An 18,786-nucleotide genomic window follows, 5' to 3' on the forward strand; every position below is an offset into this window, starting at 1 on the left:
ACTTGTCGAGTGTATTACAGTGTGTCTGCTACTGACAGTACTAATTAGTGGTGATATTACTAGCGGATTGTGTTTTGTGAAATGTGTGTGATGGTGGTACAGGCAGTGATAGTGGTAATGCTAATTTTCGTGATAGTGGTGCACTGTTGTCTGTGTATTACTGTGAATGATGGTGTTACTGGTTATGCTGATGGTTTGTATCCATCTCTTATTGCATGATTATGCAACTGATTACGGTGGACTGTGTCAAGTATCTTTCTGTGTGATGACATTACAAGTGGTGATAATGGTGGAGCTGTTTCTCTGCGAAGGAAAAGAATAACAGAGCGGCTAAAAGAGCCCAATATATCTGTAATACGTAGGGAGGCACTGGTCACAGAAATAACAAATATTGAAGTAACGCTAAAGGAATCTGACAGGAGTCAGGAAACGCTGGAAGAACTAAAAGCCATAAATGAAATTGAAAGAAACCCTAATTATTTCGTTTCTTATGCCAAATCTAAGTCGAGAACAACATCCAGTATTGGGCTCCTACTTAGACGAGATGGATCCTACACAGATGACAACAAGGAAATGAGTGAGCTACTCAAGTCCCAATATGACTCGGTTTTTAGCAAGCCGCTAACCAGACTGAGAGTTGAAGACCTAAATGAATTTATGAGCGAGACTATCTGATATTATCCTGACGCCAAATGACTTCGAAAAGGCGATAAATGACATGCCCATGCACTCTGCCCCAGGCCCAAGCTCATGGAACTCCGTGTTCATCAAGATCTGCAAGAAGCCCCTATCATGAGCTTTTAACATTCTATGGAAAGGGAGCATGGACACGGGGGTCGTCACACAACTGCTAAAAACAACAGATATAGCCCCATTCCACAAAGGGGGCAGTAAAGCAATAGCAAAGGTCTACAGACCGATAGCGCTAACATTCCATATCATAAAAATCTTTGAAAGGGTTCTAAGAAACAAGATCGCCACACATCTAGATACCCATCAGTTACGCAACCCAGGGCAACATGGGTTTAGAGCAGGTCGCTCCTGCCTGTCCCAACTACTGGACCACTATGATAAGGTCGTGGACGCTCTAGAAGACAAAACGCAGAGTTTGCCTTGAGTCGATGTAATCAGTCCATCAATCTTGAAAACAATACAGCATATGTGCGAAGAAGTAGCTTATATACCGTAGGCAGGAGAGGTGCAGCAGTCGTAGGTGGTATCACATTTGTCCAACGTGGAAGTAGGTCGTGCCCAAGGGTTAGGCAAGTGAAGAATTCCATGTATTAGGATCCCAAGATGTTGCTGTGTCAGACAGGAGTGTAGATGAATGGTTCCGAGAACCGACAAGTTGATAAATTAAACGCATGTGCAACACTTGGGTATCTTTAATGAGGAAACATTTTGCCACCGTGTGGCGAAACGTTTGTGACGTGGTGACCTGCACTTAGCTCTGTGAAGACTTGTTTGTGTGCTCTCTGTGAATCTGAACCAGGATGCCCTCTCTTGAGCAACTCTACCAGCAGCTAAAAGAGGAGCTTAGGGTTGCTAAGCTGGAGATACAGCGATTAATGGAGGAGAACAAGAGGATTCGTAGTAATCCTGTTGTGAGTCCTTAGGTTAAGAGGGGAACCTGGTCAGTGGCTGCACAACATGGAACCAAGCTGAGGATCAAGAAGACTGTTGGAGAGCAGAAACAACGAAGAACCAGAAGACTACTGTGGAAACCTCCAACTCATTTTCGGTGCTACTTGATGAATGTGGGTTGTCTACTGCAAACGTCACAATGAACACCAAGGAAGCATTGGCAGACGTGAGTGGGACATCCCTTGAATCCCCAACGAAGACCATCGAGAACGTCATGTCAAATTCCACAAGTGAAGGTAAGAACATTGTTTTAGTTGGAGACAGTCAGGTTAAGTTTATGGATAGGGCCTTTTGTCTTAGGGAGAGGCAGAAGAGGCAGAGGGTATGTTTTCCTGGGGCTGGGATGGGGGATATTGTTAGCCATCTGGACAATATCATGAAAGGTAATGGGACCAATCCTATTATCTGTCTCAGTGCGGGAGGCAACGATGTTGGCAGATATAGGGGTGAGGACCTGATTAGCAGGTATAGGTCAGCAATAGAGATAATTAGGAAGAAGGGTGGGAGCCCTGCCATATGTGGTATTTTGGCAAGGAGAGGGGTTGGAAACGAATAGTTGTCCAGGGCAATTGGTGTTAATTGCTGGCTGGACAAATACTGTAAGGAAAATGCGGTAACATTCATTGACAGAGGTATTGGGAAGAGGGGTGGGGTGGCACTTTATGACCTTGATCGTTTAAATTGTTGCATAAAAACGGGTATAAAGTCTGAAGCACATACTGAGTCTGTTTGGGTAGAATTTACAGAGGGGCATTAAAAATTGATTTTAGGTGTGATATACCGTCCACCAAACTTAGAGACAGAGGAAGACTACTCTGGGAGGAAATTGTTAAGGTCACAAGGCACGATAACGTTGTAATTCTAGGAGACTTTAACTTTAGTAATATTGACTGGAGTTTTCTGACTGGGAATTTAGAATCTAACGACTTTTAGAACTAGTTCAGGACTGTTTTTTGAAGCAGTTTGTGACAGAACCTACAAGGGGAAATAATCTGCTTGACTTAGTTCTGGCAAACAAGGAATCCCTTGTTAATAATTTACAAATTTCGGAGGAACTTGGTGCTAGCGACCACAAATTAATTACATTTATCATTGAATGGAAGTATGATAGTAGGGATAACTCAGTAACAGTCCCAGATTTTCGCTTAGCTGATTACGATGGGCTTAGAGAATACTTATCGTCTGTTGACTGGGGTAACGAAGAGAGCTATCAATATGACAGTTTTCTGAACATTATACATGCTGCTCAAAGAACATTTATCCTGTATAAAGAAATTAGATCAAACAAAAATTATCCAAAATGGATGAATAATAGGCTAAAATATCTTTTAGGGCATAAGAAAGGAATTTATAGGCGTATCAAAAGAGGTGAGGGTCATCTTATGAATCAGTATATTGATATTAAGAGGGATGTTAAAAAGGGGATAAGGAAAGCTAAATGGGCTACGAAATTAAAGTTGCTAGGGATTCGAAAACTAACCCAAAAAGTTTTTCCAGGTTTATAGAACAAAAGTTAGAGATAAGATAGGTCCCCTTAAAAATAACTATGGGCACCTTACTGACAAAGAGAATGAAATGTGCTCGATTTTAAATAATTATTTTTTCTCGGTTTTTACACAGGAAGACACTGACAATATTCCAGTAATTAATTTTTATAGTGGGCCAGAAGAAGATAAATTATGTAACATCACAGTCACTAGTGAAATGGTTGTGAAGCAGATAGACAGACTGAAGCAAAATAAGTCGCCGGGTCCTGATGAGGTTTTTTCAAGGGTTCTTAAGGAATGCAAAATGGAACTCTGTGAACCATTAACTAATAATTTTAATTTATCTTTTCAAACAGGTGTAGTGTCTGATATGCGGAAGAAGGCTAATGTAATTCCTATTTTTAAATCAGGGGATAAGTCATTACCATCAAATTACCGCCCAGTAAGCTTGACCTCAATTGTAGGCAAATTACTAGAGTCAATTATAGCTGAGACTATAAGACGCCATCTCGATAAGCATAGCTTGATTAATGATACTCAGCATGGATTCACGAGAGGCCGTTCTTGTCTAACCAATTTATTAATTTTTTTCAGTGAAGCTTTTGAGGCCGTTGATAACGATAAAGAATTTGATATTATTTACTTAGATTTTAGTAAGGCTTTTGATAGAGTTCTGCACCAAAGACTGTTAAAGAAAGTGGCAGCTCATGGCACTGAGGGAAAAGTGCTGTCATGGATCGAGTCATGGCTCACAGACAGGAAACAGAGGGTGTCTATAAATGGGGTTAAATCCGAGTGGGGATCAGTAACAAGTGGCGTTCCACAGGGATCAGTCGTGGGCCCGTTGTTGTTTATAATATATATCAATGATCTTGATGAGGGAATTACTAGTGATATGAGCAAATTCGCCGATGATACAAAGGTAGGCAGGATAATTGATTCTAACGTAGATGTTAGGGAACTTCAGAAGGATTTAGACAAACTCTATTCTTGGTCAGAAAAGTTGCAGATGCAGTTCAATGTAGATAAATGCAAGGTTCTGAAGCTGAGGAGTGTCCACAACCCAAGGACCTATAAGAACATAAGAACATAAGAAAGGAGGAACACTGTGTTGTTAGGTAAGACACATATGCAACAGTTAGGTATCTTTATTTCGAAACGTTTCGCCTACACAGTAGGCTTCTTCAGTCGAGTACAGAAAAGTTGATAGAAGCAGAAGATACTTGAGGAGGAACACTGCAGGAGGCCTGTTGGCCCATACTAGGCAGGTCCTTTACAATTCATCCCACTAACAAAACATTTGCCCAACCCAATTTTCAATGCTACCCAAGAAATAAGCTCTGGAGTTTACCTGGAGTTTACCTGGAGAGAGTTCCGGGGGTCAACGCCCCCGCGGCCCGGTCTGTGACCAGGCCTCCTCTGATGTGAAAGTCCCACTCAAATCCAACCCCTCCCACTCATGTACTTATCCAACCTAAATTTAAAACTACCCAAAGTCCCAGCCTCAATAACCCAACTAGGTAGACTGTTCCACTCATCAACTACCCTATTTCCAAACCAATACTTTCCTATGTCCTTTCTAAATCTATACTTATCTAATTTAAATCCATTACTGCGGGTTCTCTCTTGGAGAGACATCCTCAAGACCTTATTAATATCCCCTTTATTAATACCTATCTTCCACTTATACACTTCGATCAGGTCTCCCCTCATTCTTCGTCTAACAAGTGAATGTAACTTAAGAGTCTTCAATCTTTCTTCATAAGGAAGATTTCTAATGCTATGTATTAATTTAGTCATCCTACGCTGAATGTTTTCTAACGAATTTATGTCCATTCTGTAATATGGAGACCAGAACTGAGCTGCATAATCTAGGTGAGGCCTTACTAATGATGTATAAAGCTGCAGTATGACCTCTGGACTTCTGTTGCTTACACTTCTTGATATAAATCCCAGTAATCTATTTGCCTTATTACGTACGCTTAGGCATTGCTGTCTTGGTTTAAGGTTGCTGCTCACCATAACCCCCAAGTCCTTTTCACAATCTGTATGGCTAAGTTCTACATCATTTAACTTATAAGTACTAGGGTTATGGGCACTCCCAAGCTTCAGAACCTTGCATTTATCTACATTGAACTGCATCTGCCATTTTTCTGACCAAGAATAGAGTTTGTTTAAATCCTCCTGAAGTTCCCTAACATCTACGTTTGAATCAATTATCCTACCTATCTTTGTGTCATCGGCGAATTTGCTCTTATCACTAGTAATTCCCTCATCAAGATCATTGATATATATTATAAACAACAACGGGCCCAAGACTGATCCCTGTGGAACGCCACTTGTTACAGATCCCCACTCGGATTTAACCCCATTTATGGACACTCTCTGCTTCCTGTCAGTGAGCCATGACTCGATCCACGAGAGCACTTTTCCCCCAATGCCATGAGCTGCCACTTTCTTTAACAGTCTATGGTGCGGAACTCTATCAAAAGCCTTACTAAAATCTAAGTAAATAATATCAAATTCTTTATCGTGGTCAACAGCCTCAAAAGCTTTACTGAAGAAAGGTAATAAATTAGTTAGACAAGACCGGCCTATTGTGAATCCATGCTGAGTATAATTAATCAAGCTATGCTTATCGAGATGGCTTCTTATAATCTCAGCTATAATTGACTCCAGTAATTTGTCTACAATTGAGGTCAGGCTTATTAGGCGGTAATTTGACGGTAACGACTTGTCCCCTGTTTTAAAAATAGGAATTACATTAGCCATCTTCCACATATCAGACACTACACCTGTTTGAAGAGATAAATTAAAAATATTAGTTAATGGTTCACAGAGTTCCATTTTGCATTCCATAAGAACCCTTGAAAAAAACCTCATCAGGACCCGGCGACTTATTTTGCTTCAGTGTGTCTATCTGCTTCACAACCATTTCACTAGTGACTGTGATGTTACATAATTTATCTTCTTCTAGCCCACTATAAAAATTAATTACTGGAATATTGTTAGTGTCTTCCTGTGTAAAAACTGAGAGAAAATAATTATTTAAAATCGAGCACATTTCATTCTCTTTGTCAGTAAGGTGCCCATAGTTATTTTTAAGGTGACCTATCTTATCTCTAACTTTTGTTCTATAGACCTGGAAAAAACTTTTTGGGTTAGTTTTAGAATCCCTAGCAACTTTAATTTCATAGTCCCTTTTAGCTTTTCTTATCCCCTTTTTAATGTCCCTCTTAATGTCAATATACTGATTCATAAGATGACCCTCACCTCTTTTGATACGCCTATAAATTCCTTTCTTATGCCCTAGCAGATATTTAAGGCTATTATTCATCCATTTTGGGTCATTTCTATTTGATCTAATTTCTTTATATGGGATAAACGTTCTTTGAACAGCATGTATAGTGTTCAGAAAACTGTCATATTGACAGCTCTCTTCGTTACCCCAGTCAACAGATGATAAGTGTTCTCTAAGCCCATCGTAATCTGCTAAGCGAAAATCTGGGACTGTTACTGAGTTATTGCTACTATCGTACTTCCATTCAATGCTAAATGTAATTGATTTGTGGTCGCTAGCACCCAGTTCCTCTGAAATTTCTAAATTATTAACAAGGGATTCATTGTTTGCCATAACTAAGTCAAGCAGGTTATTTCCCCTTGTAGGTTCTGTCACAAACTGCTTCAAAAAACAATCCTGAACTACTTCTAAGAAGTCGTATGATTCTAAATTCCCAGTCAAGAAATTCCAATCAATATGACTAAAGTTAAAGTCTCTTAGAATTACTACATTATCGTCCCTTGTGGCCTTAACAATTTCCTCCCATAGTAGTTTCCCTTGGTCCCTATCTAAGTTTGGGGGACGGTATATCACTCCTAAAATCAGTTTTTCATGCCCCTCTGAAAATTCTATCCAAACAGACTCTGTATGTGTTACTTCAGACTTAATACACGTTTTTATGCAGCAGTTCAAGCGATCTCGGACATACAATGCCACCCCACCCCCCTTCCCGATACTTCTATCTATTTGGAACAATTTAAAACCCTGAATATGACATTCTGCAGGCATGTCCCGACTTTTTGAATTAAACCACGTCTCAGTTAAGGCAAATACATCAATGTTACCTGCACTAGCAACTAATCTCAACTCATCCATCTTATTCCTAGCACTACGGGAATTAGCATAATAAACATTGAAAGACTCTCATTTCTCTTTACCCTTCCTGCTCATTTCTGTTTTTCTACTAAACCTATTACTGTCCTTATCACCCAAAGTCACTGGCTTTTCAATATCTACCTCGTTCTGCTTATTACTAGTTCCCCTTAGAGCTTAGGCATACAGATTGTGAATAGGACTTGGGGGTTATGGTGAGCAGCAACCTTAAACTAAAACAGCAATGCCTAAGCGTACGTAATAAGGCAAACAGATTACTGGGATGGAAATAAATGGTATAAAATACCGACACAATGGAAATATAAACACATATGCAGTATAATGTGATCCTTTATTGACAACGTTTCGCCCACACAGTGGTCTTTTTCAAGTCACAAACAGATCTACCTGGGGTGGAAGGTACGCGAGTATTTATAGTCAGGTTGAGAAAGCTGGGTCAGGTTGAGAATGCTGGGTCAGGTTGAGAATGCTGGGTCATTGCACTTAAAGTTTTAGCAGAAGACACGACCATCAGGGTCACCACCGCTGATAAAGGAGGTGGTGCCGTTATCATGAACACTGACGATTACAGGAACAAAATGCTCAATCTACTTAATGACCCAGAAACCTACAAACCTCTCGCAAGTAACCAAGTGGACAACCTTACTAAAACATTTCTTCAAAGGATTCACCGCATTCTGAGGGACTCAGAACAAGGGAAAAAAACTTCTGCACGCTATACCCAGCAACCCCAGACCTGCCAGAATGTACGGCCTGCCAAAAACTCACAAGCCTGGTATCCCATTGAGGCCTATATCTTCGGGAATAGGCAGTGCTACTCACCAACTCTCAGGAATTCTCGCAAAACACCTCTCTAAACTCTTGGGCACTATCAGTCCAGCACATCTCAAACACTATAGTGATCTTCTCAATCGCTTTCGCAACATCAACATTCCCTGTTCACCAAAGTACCTACTACACAAGCCATCGATCTCTTGCGCAGGAATATTGACGATTCACTTGATCTTCCTATTCCAGCCAGCGATTTCATCGATCTTGTTGAACTATGTGTTGGCTTTACGTGTTTCTCTTTCGAAAATCACCTCTTTCAGCAGACTTTTGGACTACCCATGAGTTCACCACTCAGTGCCGTCCTGGCGAGCGTATACATGGAACATCTGGAAGCCGAGCGTTTCTCCATCATCATCATTCCTTTGTCTGTCACCTGGCTCCGTTATGTTTACCTGGAATTTACCTAGAGAGAGTTCCGGGGGTCAATGCAACCACGGCCCGGTCTGTGACCAGGCCTCATGGGGGAACAGGGCCTGATCAACCAGGCTGTTACTGCTGGCTGCACGCAATCCAACCTACGAACCACAGCCTGGCTGGTCAGGTACAAACTTTAGGTTCCTGTCCAGTGCCTGCTTGAAAACAGCCAAGGGTCTATTGGTAATCCCCCTTATGTGTGCTGGGAGGCAGTTGAACAGTCTTGGGCCCCTCACACTTACTGTGTTGTCGCTTAGCGCGCTAGTGACACCCCTGCTTTTCATTGGGCGAATGTTACATAGTCTGCCAAGTCTTCTGCTTTCGTTGTGAGTGATTTTCGTGTGCAAGTTTGGTACTAGTCCATCTAGGATTTTCCAGGCATATATAATCATGTATCTCTCCCGCCTGCGTTCCAGGGAGTACAGGTTCAGGAACTTCAAGCGCTCCCAGTAACTGAGGTGTTTTATCTCAGTTATGCGCGCCGTGAAGGTTCTCTGTACATTTTCTAGGTCAGCAATTTCACCTGCCTTGAAAGGTGGTGTTAGTGTGCCGCAATATTCCAGCAACATTCTCCTCATAACTCCCAGACGCTTCAACGTTCAAGCTCTCCAAGACAAGCTCAACCAGGTCGAGCCCTCAATCCAGTTCACACTTGAAGAAGAAGTCGACAACACTCTTCCTTTCCTTGATGTTCTTCTCTGCAAAGCTGACCATGAACTTCGTTTTAATTAAAGTCTATCGAAAACCCACCAACCAAAACGATCTTCTCCACTTCTACTCTCACCACGACACCAAAACTAAACGTGGTGTAATTATAGGCTTTTTCCTGCAGGCACTCATAATCTGCAGCAATGAGCTCCTTGAGGAAGAATGCTCTCTGATTGAATAAGTATATTCTAAACTTCATTAGCTTCGTCACTTCATTAGAGACTGCAGACGACGAGCATTAAAATCTTCAACACACCCAGAGAAGACACTGCCGAGAAGAGATACCTCATTCCAAGTATCTACCTCCACAACCACGACCATCAAGGATATTACCAGTAATAGACAGGGCAAGCTTCCATCCTCTGCAGTGGTATGCATAATCCCTTGTAATGAATGCAGCAAATTATACGTGGGCGAAACATCAAGAGACTTCCAAACACATATTTCACAACACCAGTACGCAAGCAGGTCTGACGATACAAGGAATGCCTATGTACAACACCGCAATTCACACAACCATTTAATAAACTACAGAAACTCAAGACTTATCGCCACAGAAGACAACACTCAATACCGAAGAATCCTGGAATCATCACTTATTTCTATATCCGACAACTTCAACCAGAATAGTGGCTTCTATAACATTGTTATGTTCTTTAAGTACATAAGAACATAAGAAAGGAGGAACACTGCAGCAGGCCTGTTGGCCCATACTAGGCAGGTCCTTTACAATCCATCCCACTAACAAAACATTTGCCCAACCCAGTTTTCAATGCCACCCAAGAAATAAGCTCTGATAACTCTATCCACTCATATACAAGTTCCACTTAAATCCAACCCCTCTCACTCATATATTTATCGAACCTAAGTTTGAAACTATGCAAGGTTTTAGCCTCAATAACCCAACTAGGTAGACTGTTCCACTCATCAACTACCCTATTTCCAAATCAATACTTTTCTATGTCCTTTCTAAATCTGAACTTGTCTAATTTAAATCCATTACTGCGGGTTCTCTCTTGGAGAGACATCCTCAAGACCTTATTAATATCCCCTTTATTAATACCTATCTTCCACTTATACACTTCGATTATGTCTCCCCTCATTCTTCGTCTAACAAGTGAATGTAATTTAAGACTCTTCAATCTTTCTTCATAAAGAAGATTTCGAAAGCTGTGTATTAATTTAGTCATTCTGCGCTGAATGTTTTCTAACGAATTTATGTCCATTCTGTAATATCAAGACCAGAACTGAGCTGCATAATCTAGATGAGGCCTTACTAATGATGTATAAAGCTGTAATATAACCGCTGAACTTCTGTTGCTTACACTTCTTGATATAAATCCCAGTAATCTGTTTGCCTTATTACGTACGCTAAGGCATTGCTGTCTTGGTTTAAGGTTGCTGCTCACAATAACCCCCAACTCCTTTTCACAATCAGTATGGCTAAGTTCTACATTATATAACTTAAAAGTGCTAGGGTTATGGACATTCCCGAGCTTCAGAACGTTGCATTTATCTACACTGAATTGCATCTGCCACTTTTCTGACCAGGTATTGAGTTTGTCTAAATCCTCCTGAAGTTCCCTGGTATCAACGTTTGAATCAATTATTCTACCTATCTTTGTGTCATCGGCGAATTTGCTCATATCACTAGTAATTCCCTCATCAAGATCATTGATATATATTATAAATAATAACGGACCCAAGACTGATCCCTGTGGAACGCCACTTGTTACAGATCCCCACTCGGATTTAGCCCCATTTAGGCATACTCCCTGGTTCCTATTGGTGAGCCACGACTCTATCCATGACAGCACTTTTTCCCCAATGCCATGAGCTGCCACTTTCTTTAACAGTCTCTGGTGCGGTACTCTATGAAAAGCCTTACTGAAATCTAATTAAACAATATCGAATTCTTTATCCTGATCAACGGCCTCAAAAGCTTTACTGAAGAAGGTTAATAAATTAGTTAGGCAGGAACGGCCCCTCGTGAATCCATGCTGAGTATCATTAATCAAGCTATGCTTATCGAGATGGCTTCTTATACTTTCAGCTACAATTGACTCAAGTAATTTGCCTACAATTGAGGTCAGGCTTATTGGGCGGTAATTTGACGGTAACGACTTGTCCCCTGTTTTAGAAATAGGAATTACATTAGCCATCTTCCACATATCAGACACTACACCTGTTTGAAGAGATAAATTAAAAATATTAGTTAATGGTTCACAGACTTCCATTTTGCATTCCCTAAGAACCCTTGGAAAAAGCTCATCGGGTCCCAGCGACTTATATTGCTTCAGTCTGTCTATCTGCTTCACAACCATTTCACTAGTGACTGTGATGTTACATAATTTATCTTCTTCTGGCCCACTAAAAGAATTTAACATTGTATCAATCGCAGCTGCTAGAAAAATAACAGGATGGATAATGAGAACCTTCAAAACTAGGGATGCCAAGCCCATGATGACACTCTTCAGGTCGTTTGTTCTATCTAGGCTCGAATATTGCTGCACCTTTCAAGGCAGGTGAAATTGCTGACCTAGAAAATGTACAGAGAACACACACACGTCAGAGATCATAGCCATCCTATTGTCTGGTCTTCTGCTAAAACTGTCTTCCCTACTTCCAACTCGAACAGTCGGCGTCTAGTTGAATCCTCTCTAATACACAACTTTCCTTGTATGAATCTTAGCCCTGGCTTCGTCTCTGTAGATGCCTTCCTCTCCCACTACATTGTAAAATGCTCCAAACTTCAGAACACCCGTGACTTAACCTGACTATTCATTTTTTCTTTTTTCTTTTTCTTCTTTTCCCTCTTCCCCTTTCCTCTTTCCTTTTTCTCCTCTGTTTTGTCTTTCTTTCTTCTGTCTCGTGTTTCTGTTCCTTCTTTATTTATTTCACCACTTCCCCTTTCATCCACCTCTGTGCACTTGCTCTCCCTCTGTGGGCACCTAGCTCCCCTGCAGTGCTCCCCTTTCTTTGTATTTAACTGGCTCCTCCTCCTTATTCCCCACTACTACCACTACCACTACCACTACTACTACCACCTCTACTATACTACTGCTACTACTACTACTACTACTACCACCACCACCACCACCTCTTCCTGCCTATATATAGTCGTCCTGCTCCACTTCTGGTTAGTGTGACTTTGTAAATGGTCCAAGCCGGACCGAAACGTCGTCGTAAGCTTCTCTCTTGCATGTGTGCGGGTTATTTGTGTATCGTTCCAGTCACGGTATTGTGCCTTTTTTTTTTTTGTTATTTTTGTACAGAGAACCTTCAAGGCGCGCATAAGGGAGATAAAACACCTCAGTTACTGTCTGGAATGCAGGCGAGAGAAATAGAAGATTATATACATTTGGAAAATCCTAGAGGGATTAGTACCAAACTTGCACACGAAAATCACTCCCTACGAAAGCAAAAGACTTGGCAGACGGTGAAACATTCCCCCAATGAAAAGCAGGGGTGTCACTTGCACGATAAGAGACAACACAATAAGTGTCAGGGGCCCAAGACTGCCTCCCAGGATGCATAAATGGGTTACCAATAGACCCCTGGCTGTCTTCATGAAGGCGCTGGACAGGCACCTTAAGTCAGTACGTACCTGTGCAAGACAGGTATACAATACCAACAAGATGAAAGTTAAGACACTTGTGCAACATCTTGATATCTTTATTGTAGACGTTTCGCCATCCAGTGGCTTTATCAATACAAATTCTTGGACATAATTAGAAAACAGAAGAACTATATACAAAGGATGAGGTAATCAGTCCCTCAGCCTTAGAGGTGGTGTTTACAGTACCGTGGCTGTAGAGATTCTGAAGCACAGTTTTTTTATTATTATTATTATTATTCGCCGGTATTCTTCCGGCCCGGGTCTTTTCCAAGTAGTGGTGACCCGGCCTTGGCTCCCTCTCTCGTGAGTGTCTCTGAAGCACAGGTAAGGAGACTGGCGCTTATATAGGCGTCAGTGAATAGGGACGGGTAGCAGACGAGGGCATAGTCACTGGTAGGCGGGATTCCCCAGTGGAAGTAGGTCCTTCCCAAATTGATGGGCTAGTTGTAGGGTTAGTCTACAATGAAGATAACCAGATGTTGCACAAGTATCTTAACTTTCATCTTGTCGGTATTGTATACCTGTCTTGCACAACTTGTCAGGCACTGCAACATCATGGAATCTTGGTTCAAAGGACATCAACAAGACCTTCTTCACGGCTTCTACAACTAGCCCATCAATTTGGGAAGGACCTACTTCCACTGGGGAATCCCGCCTACCAGTGACTACCCTCGTCTGCTACACGTCCCTATTCACTGACGCCTATATAAGCGCCAGTCTCCTTGCCTGTGCTTCAGAATCTCTACAGCCACGGTACTGTAAACACCACCTCTAAGGCTGAGGGACTGATTACCTCATCTTTTGTATACAGTTCTTCTGTTTTCTAATTCTGTCCAAGATCTGTATTGATAAAGCCACTGGATGGCGAAACGTCTACAATAAAGATAACCAGATATTGCACAAGTGTCTTAACATTCAGTACGTACCTGACTAACCGGGCTGTTATCCATACGCAGATTTGAGTGCGACCAACAGTAACAGCCTGGTTGATCAGGCCTTGATCCACCATGAGGCCTGGTCACAGACCGGGCCGCGGGAGCGTTGATCCCCGATACTCTCTCCAGATATAGGCAGAAGAAAGGAAGACACAGAAGAAAGGAAAGGAGATGAGGTAGGGAGAAGAGGAGAATAAAAGATCAGGTCAAGTCACGAGTGTCCTGAAGTTTACAGCATTTGACAATGTAATGAAAAAGCAAGTCGTCTACATAGACAAAGTCAGGACTAAGAATCATATTAGGAAAGCAGCTGGAACAAGACGGCGTCTGTGAAGGCTAGAAGGAGGACTGGCAGTTTTAGCAGACGACCAGTCATTATGATGACCGTGACCTCTAGCATGACAGAAAAGAGCATTATTGGTGTCAGCAAGTCTATTACTTCTTTTGTGTTCATTAAGTTTGTCAAAAAGAGAGCGGCCAGTTTCTCCCAAGTATTAAAGATGGCAAGAGGAGAAGGAAATAGAGTAGACTCCTGAAGCATCAATAGCAGGAGAGGTACGAACTAGATTACTTCTAAGGGTGTTAGTTCAGCAAAAAGTAAGTTTGATGTTTAAGGAACGGAGAGAATTTTAAAGATTAAAGAGACTAGAAATATAGGGAAAGCATAGAATAGGAGATACCACAAGAGCAGAGAGTTTGGGAGAGAAGAAAGTCCGGTTTGCACATGAGAAACATGAGATGGCAGAGTTCATGAAATCGGAAGTGTAGCCAAGACGAGAGAACGAACTGCAAAGAGTGGAAATTTCCGAGTCAAGGAACCGAGGGTCACTAATGCCGAGGACAAGTAGGAAGAGAGAAATAAAAATACTTTTCTTGATAGAGGGAGAATGGTAAGAAATATAGTGAATGCACATGCCACTGGTAAATGAAAAAGTAAAGACTGTAGCCGAGATTCTCATACAGCTATAAACTTGATGGCAGGAACAAGATTGTTGGAGGCATCAAGAAGTGTTTGGAAGAGACTAAGAGTGGTGACTTTATGGTGTATGTTTAATGTTGCTTATGTTGGTGTGAGCATGATGTGAGACTTGTTACATGGCGTATTGCTAGTGTGTGAGATAAGATAAGATAAGATTTCGTTCGGATTTTTAACCCTGGAGGGTTAGCCACCCAAGAAAGTCAGTGCGTCATCGAGGACTGTCTAACTTATTTCCATTGGGGTCCTTAATCTTGTCCATCAGGATGCGACCCACACCAGTCGACTAACACCCAAGTACCTATTTGCTGCAAGGTGAACAGGACAACAGGTGTAAGGAAACACGTCGAAATGTTTCCACCCCGCCGGGATTCGAACCCGGGCCCTCCGTGTGTGAAGCAGGAGCTCTAGCCACCAGGTCACCGGAGTGATGACAATGGGGACGGTATTGTGTAAGATAAGATTTCGTTCGGATTTTTAACCCCGGAGGGTTAGCCACCCAGGATAACCCAAGAAAGTCAGGGCGTCATCGAGGACTGTCTAACTTATTTCCATTGGGGTCCTTAATCTTGTCCCCCAGGATGCGACCCACACCAGTCGACTAACACCCAGGTACCTATTTGCTGCTAGGTGAACAGGACAATAGGTGTAAGGAAACGTGTCGGAATTTCCACCCGCCGGGAATCGAACCCGGGCCCTCCGTGTGTGAAGCGGGAGCTTTAGCCACCAGACCACCGGTTGTTATTTTGAAGGTGCTCGTGTGGGTGTGATAAGAAATGTGGTGTATTGTGATGCGCGTTGTGCTGGATGGGAATGTTCTAACTGGGTGGGTGCTGACAGTGTGATTTTTTCTGTAGATCTGAGAATACCAGCAGGAGTGTCTCCTGCCGCATTGATGCCACTGCCCAAGTCAAAGAGAGTACAGTTGACGCTGACTGACGTGAGTGACACTTGTACAGATGACGCAGGTGTTGTCATCCAGGCCCTGCAACCACCTGGGGGGTGAGTTCATTAGTTCTTGTGCACCAGCTGCTGAGTGCTGTGAGTGACGCTGCTGTGGTGACAGTAGTGATGATGGTGATGGCAGCAGTGATTGTGGTGATGGCAGTAGTGATGGTGGTGATGGCAGTAGTGATTGTGGTGATAGTGATGGTGGTGATGGCAGCAGTAATTGTGGTGATAGTGATGGCAGCAGTGATTGTGGAGAGAGTAGTGATGGTGGTGATGGCAGCAGTGATTGTGGAGAGAGCAGTGATGGTGGTGATGGATGTAGTGATGGCTGAGCTGAAAGCAGAAGTGGTAGTTGTGACGTCAGTAATTGTTGAGGGTTGGAGAACTAATAGTGGTGGTGATGAGGTAAGTAACGGTAATGGTGAGAGCAGTGATGGTAGCGGTGAAAGCAGTGATAGTGTAGATGTAGAGAAGTTAACTACAAGTGTATCATCATCAACAGGTACTGGGATATCAGCTTTGATTCTTGCACAGCGACAGTGGTGGGCATCCAAGACATGATCCGTGGCATGGCTGACCGCGGCGTCAAGGTGAATTGTGTCACAGTAAACACCGCGATCACGAAGCAGCAGGAAGACGAGCTGGTCACCCTGGCTAAATCAATCCTTCAGTGTCGCCTTACTGTGTATGCATCTCTGTTACTTGTGTTATATCTTCACAATGCCTGCCTTTATTATGCTTAAACTCTCTTCATCCAATGATTTGGAGTTGGCACTTCATAGGCTCATACTCACAACTGCATTGATGCTGGAGAGAAGCTTTAAATTAGAAAACAACTGAGCTATGTTTATCTTCTGTGTCCCTTCATAGGAGGTGCTTTGACCAATGATCAAATCTGATTACCTACCAGTCACCAGGTGCAGTATGACTCCTATGAGTAGAATATTATTTTTAATCAAAGCTAAGACATGAAAATAATACATGGGTTCCTTCCACAAGAGGTAGAGATCAACCTCTGACCTTGATCCACTGTGATCCAATGTCACACCAAAGTGAAGACTGATATCTAGACGTCTGTTGTATACCTCTTCAATGTGACAAGTGTATCTCTGGAGGCTGACTGTCGGTTCTGCAGATGAATTCCGACCGCCGTCTTGAGCTTTTGTCTGCCGAGGTGGCTCGTTGGATGTAAGGTTGTTAACCTGTATTGCTGGTTCTCTAGTATGAAGGGTCTGGTAGGGCATGGGTTCCATGTAGTATCTGCACTAACAGTCACACTAAGGGTCCTCTTGGATGCAAAGGATATACTGTTTCTTTGTTTCTCCTTGGAGCAATCGCTCCCACACACTCCTCTCCATTAAAAAAAACCGCTATCATGATGTACACATCCATAAATTCCTTCCTCCCAGTCCCGTTCCTTCCTCAGCGGCATTCCCACACGACCCAAGCTCGTCAACGGACCTTCCTGCAGACTTTTTCAAGAATCCTGAACTGCCTTCAGGTATGTTAAGTAAAAAGACACAAATGCAACTAATGTGACATTTTATTGAGGCAGCGTTTTGCTCTCCAGGAGCTTTATCAAGCCGATACAATAAAATGTCACATAAGTTGCATTTGTATCCTTTTACTTAACATATTGTCGGTAATTCTACCAATATTAATGCGCTCAGGTAGCACTTTGTCGACAGACTCCGGTACTGAGGTTCCGACCTGCCCTTTCGATACGTCTAATCTTCGCACGACCTTAAACCATGATCCCGGCTTCAACCCCCTCCCCTGTTTTCTTACCGTGTGACGATTTTCGGATCATTTGTACATCTAAGAACGGACCAACTTCGATCCACTAAAGTATTTATTCTGCAAAAGGTGGATAGCAATTGTATTTAACCTACAAAAGCCAGATACAATTAGAGAGAAAAAAGTTTCTTGACTTTCTATGCTGGGTAGCAGAGATATATGACAACTCAGGCGTAGTAAACAGAGGAGTAAAGTTTGTTTTCATGAATTAATTTACCCAGCTTGTGACGACGATGGTGAGTGGTTGACAAAAGTAATCGCCAGTAAATCGGATTTAGAGATAAATGTGCAATCCAGCCTTTTTTTTAACATTACTAGCGATTTCAATTATGATTTTTGTATACCTCCGACCTGTTCACACATTATGTGAAAAAGCAATCAAGATTAACATGTGCCTGACTAGCACGGAGTATAAAAATTAAACACATTGGAAAGTAGATTCAAAAGGTGATGATCTGACTATTAACAGTGTGTGGCAGATAACACCTGCCACGTTCAGATTATGGATCGTGTGAGCGTATTATCTAGAAAAAGAGAGAGAGTGGCCTCTCCTACAGATATTGATTGCCAACTAGTCATATTAGAGGACTCCGGTGTGTATATGGTACAAGGCTACGTAACTCATAAAGCCCAGCTACAAGGTGATATAACATAAATCCCAGAACCCAGTTGGTAAAGCACTGGGTACCTTGTCCTAAGGTTCGTAGGTTCGAGTCTCCTTCAGCCAGAGATGAGTGTTTGTGTATATTTCGCCTGCTCTCGCGAATTCCTTGCATTGTTAAAATCTCTAGTAAGGCTGATGCATGCAGGAGATGAGATGAAAAGCTGTAAGCCTTCTCCCTGAAAGCTGGCTGCCTTGGATCAAACGTGTAGCGCAAGCTACACACCAAGGTATTGTCCAGTGTGGGTAGATTGGTAAAGCACTGCGTACCTTGTCCTAAGGTTCATAGGTTCGAGTCTCCTTCAGCCAGAGATCAGTGTTTATATATATATATATATATATATATATATATATATATATATATATATATATATATATATATATATATGTAATATGTATAAATGTATATATATGAGATAAAGAACTTTGTCCATGGAAGCAAAGAAGGGATTGTATGGGAATATAGTTATACCAATGCTCTTATATGGGTGTGAGGCATGGGTTGTGAATGTTGCAACAAGAAGAAGGCTGGAGGCAGTGGAGATGTCATGTCTGAGGGCAAGGTGTGGTGTGAATATAATGCAGAGAA

The 18,786-nt window shown here is 42.1% G+C and overlaps 1 protein-coding gene across 3 annotated transcripts in view; it reads left to right on the plus strand.

Moving 5' to 3' along the window:
- LOC138851066 (uncharacterized) overlaps window positions 1-18,786 on the plus strand; it is a 101,119-nt gene that overhangs the window by 42,463 nt on the left and 39,870 nt on the right. For 2 of the 3 annotated variants that reach the window (XM_070103993.1, XM_070103992.1), the window contains exons 4-5: window positions 15,646-15,790; window positions 16,242-16,424. The exons of the other annotated variant lie outside the window; for it this stretch is intronic. In XM_070103993.1, the coding sequence (XP_069960094.1) occupies window positions 15,646-15,790; window positions 16,242-16,424 (328 nt within the window). The remainder of the gene's footprint in view (window positions 1-15,645; window positions 15,791-16,241; window positions 16,425-18,786) is intronic. 3 annotated transcript variants of the gene reach the window in all.

Source organism: Cherax quadricarinatus, chromosome 88 (assembly GCF_038502225.1).
Source record: "Cherax quadricarinatus isolate ZL_2023a chromosome 88, ASM3850222v1, whole genome shotgun sequence".
Taxonomy (NCBI): Eukaryota; Metazoa; Arthropoda; class Malacostraca; order Decapoda; family Parastacidae; genus Cherax; species Cherax quadricarinatus.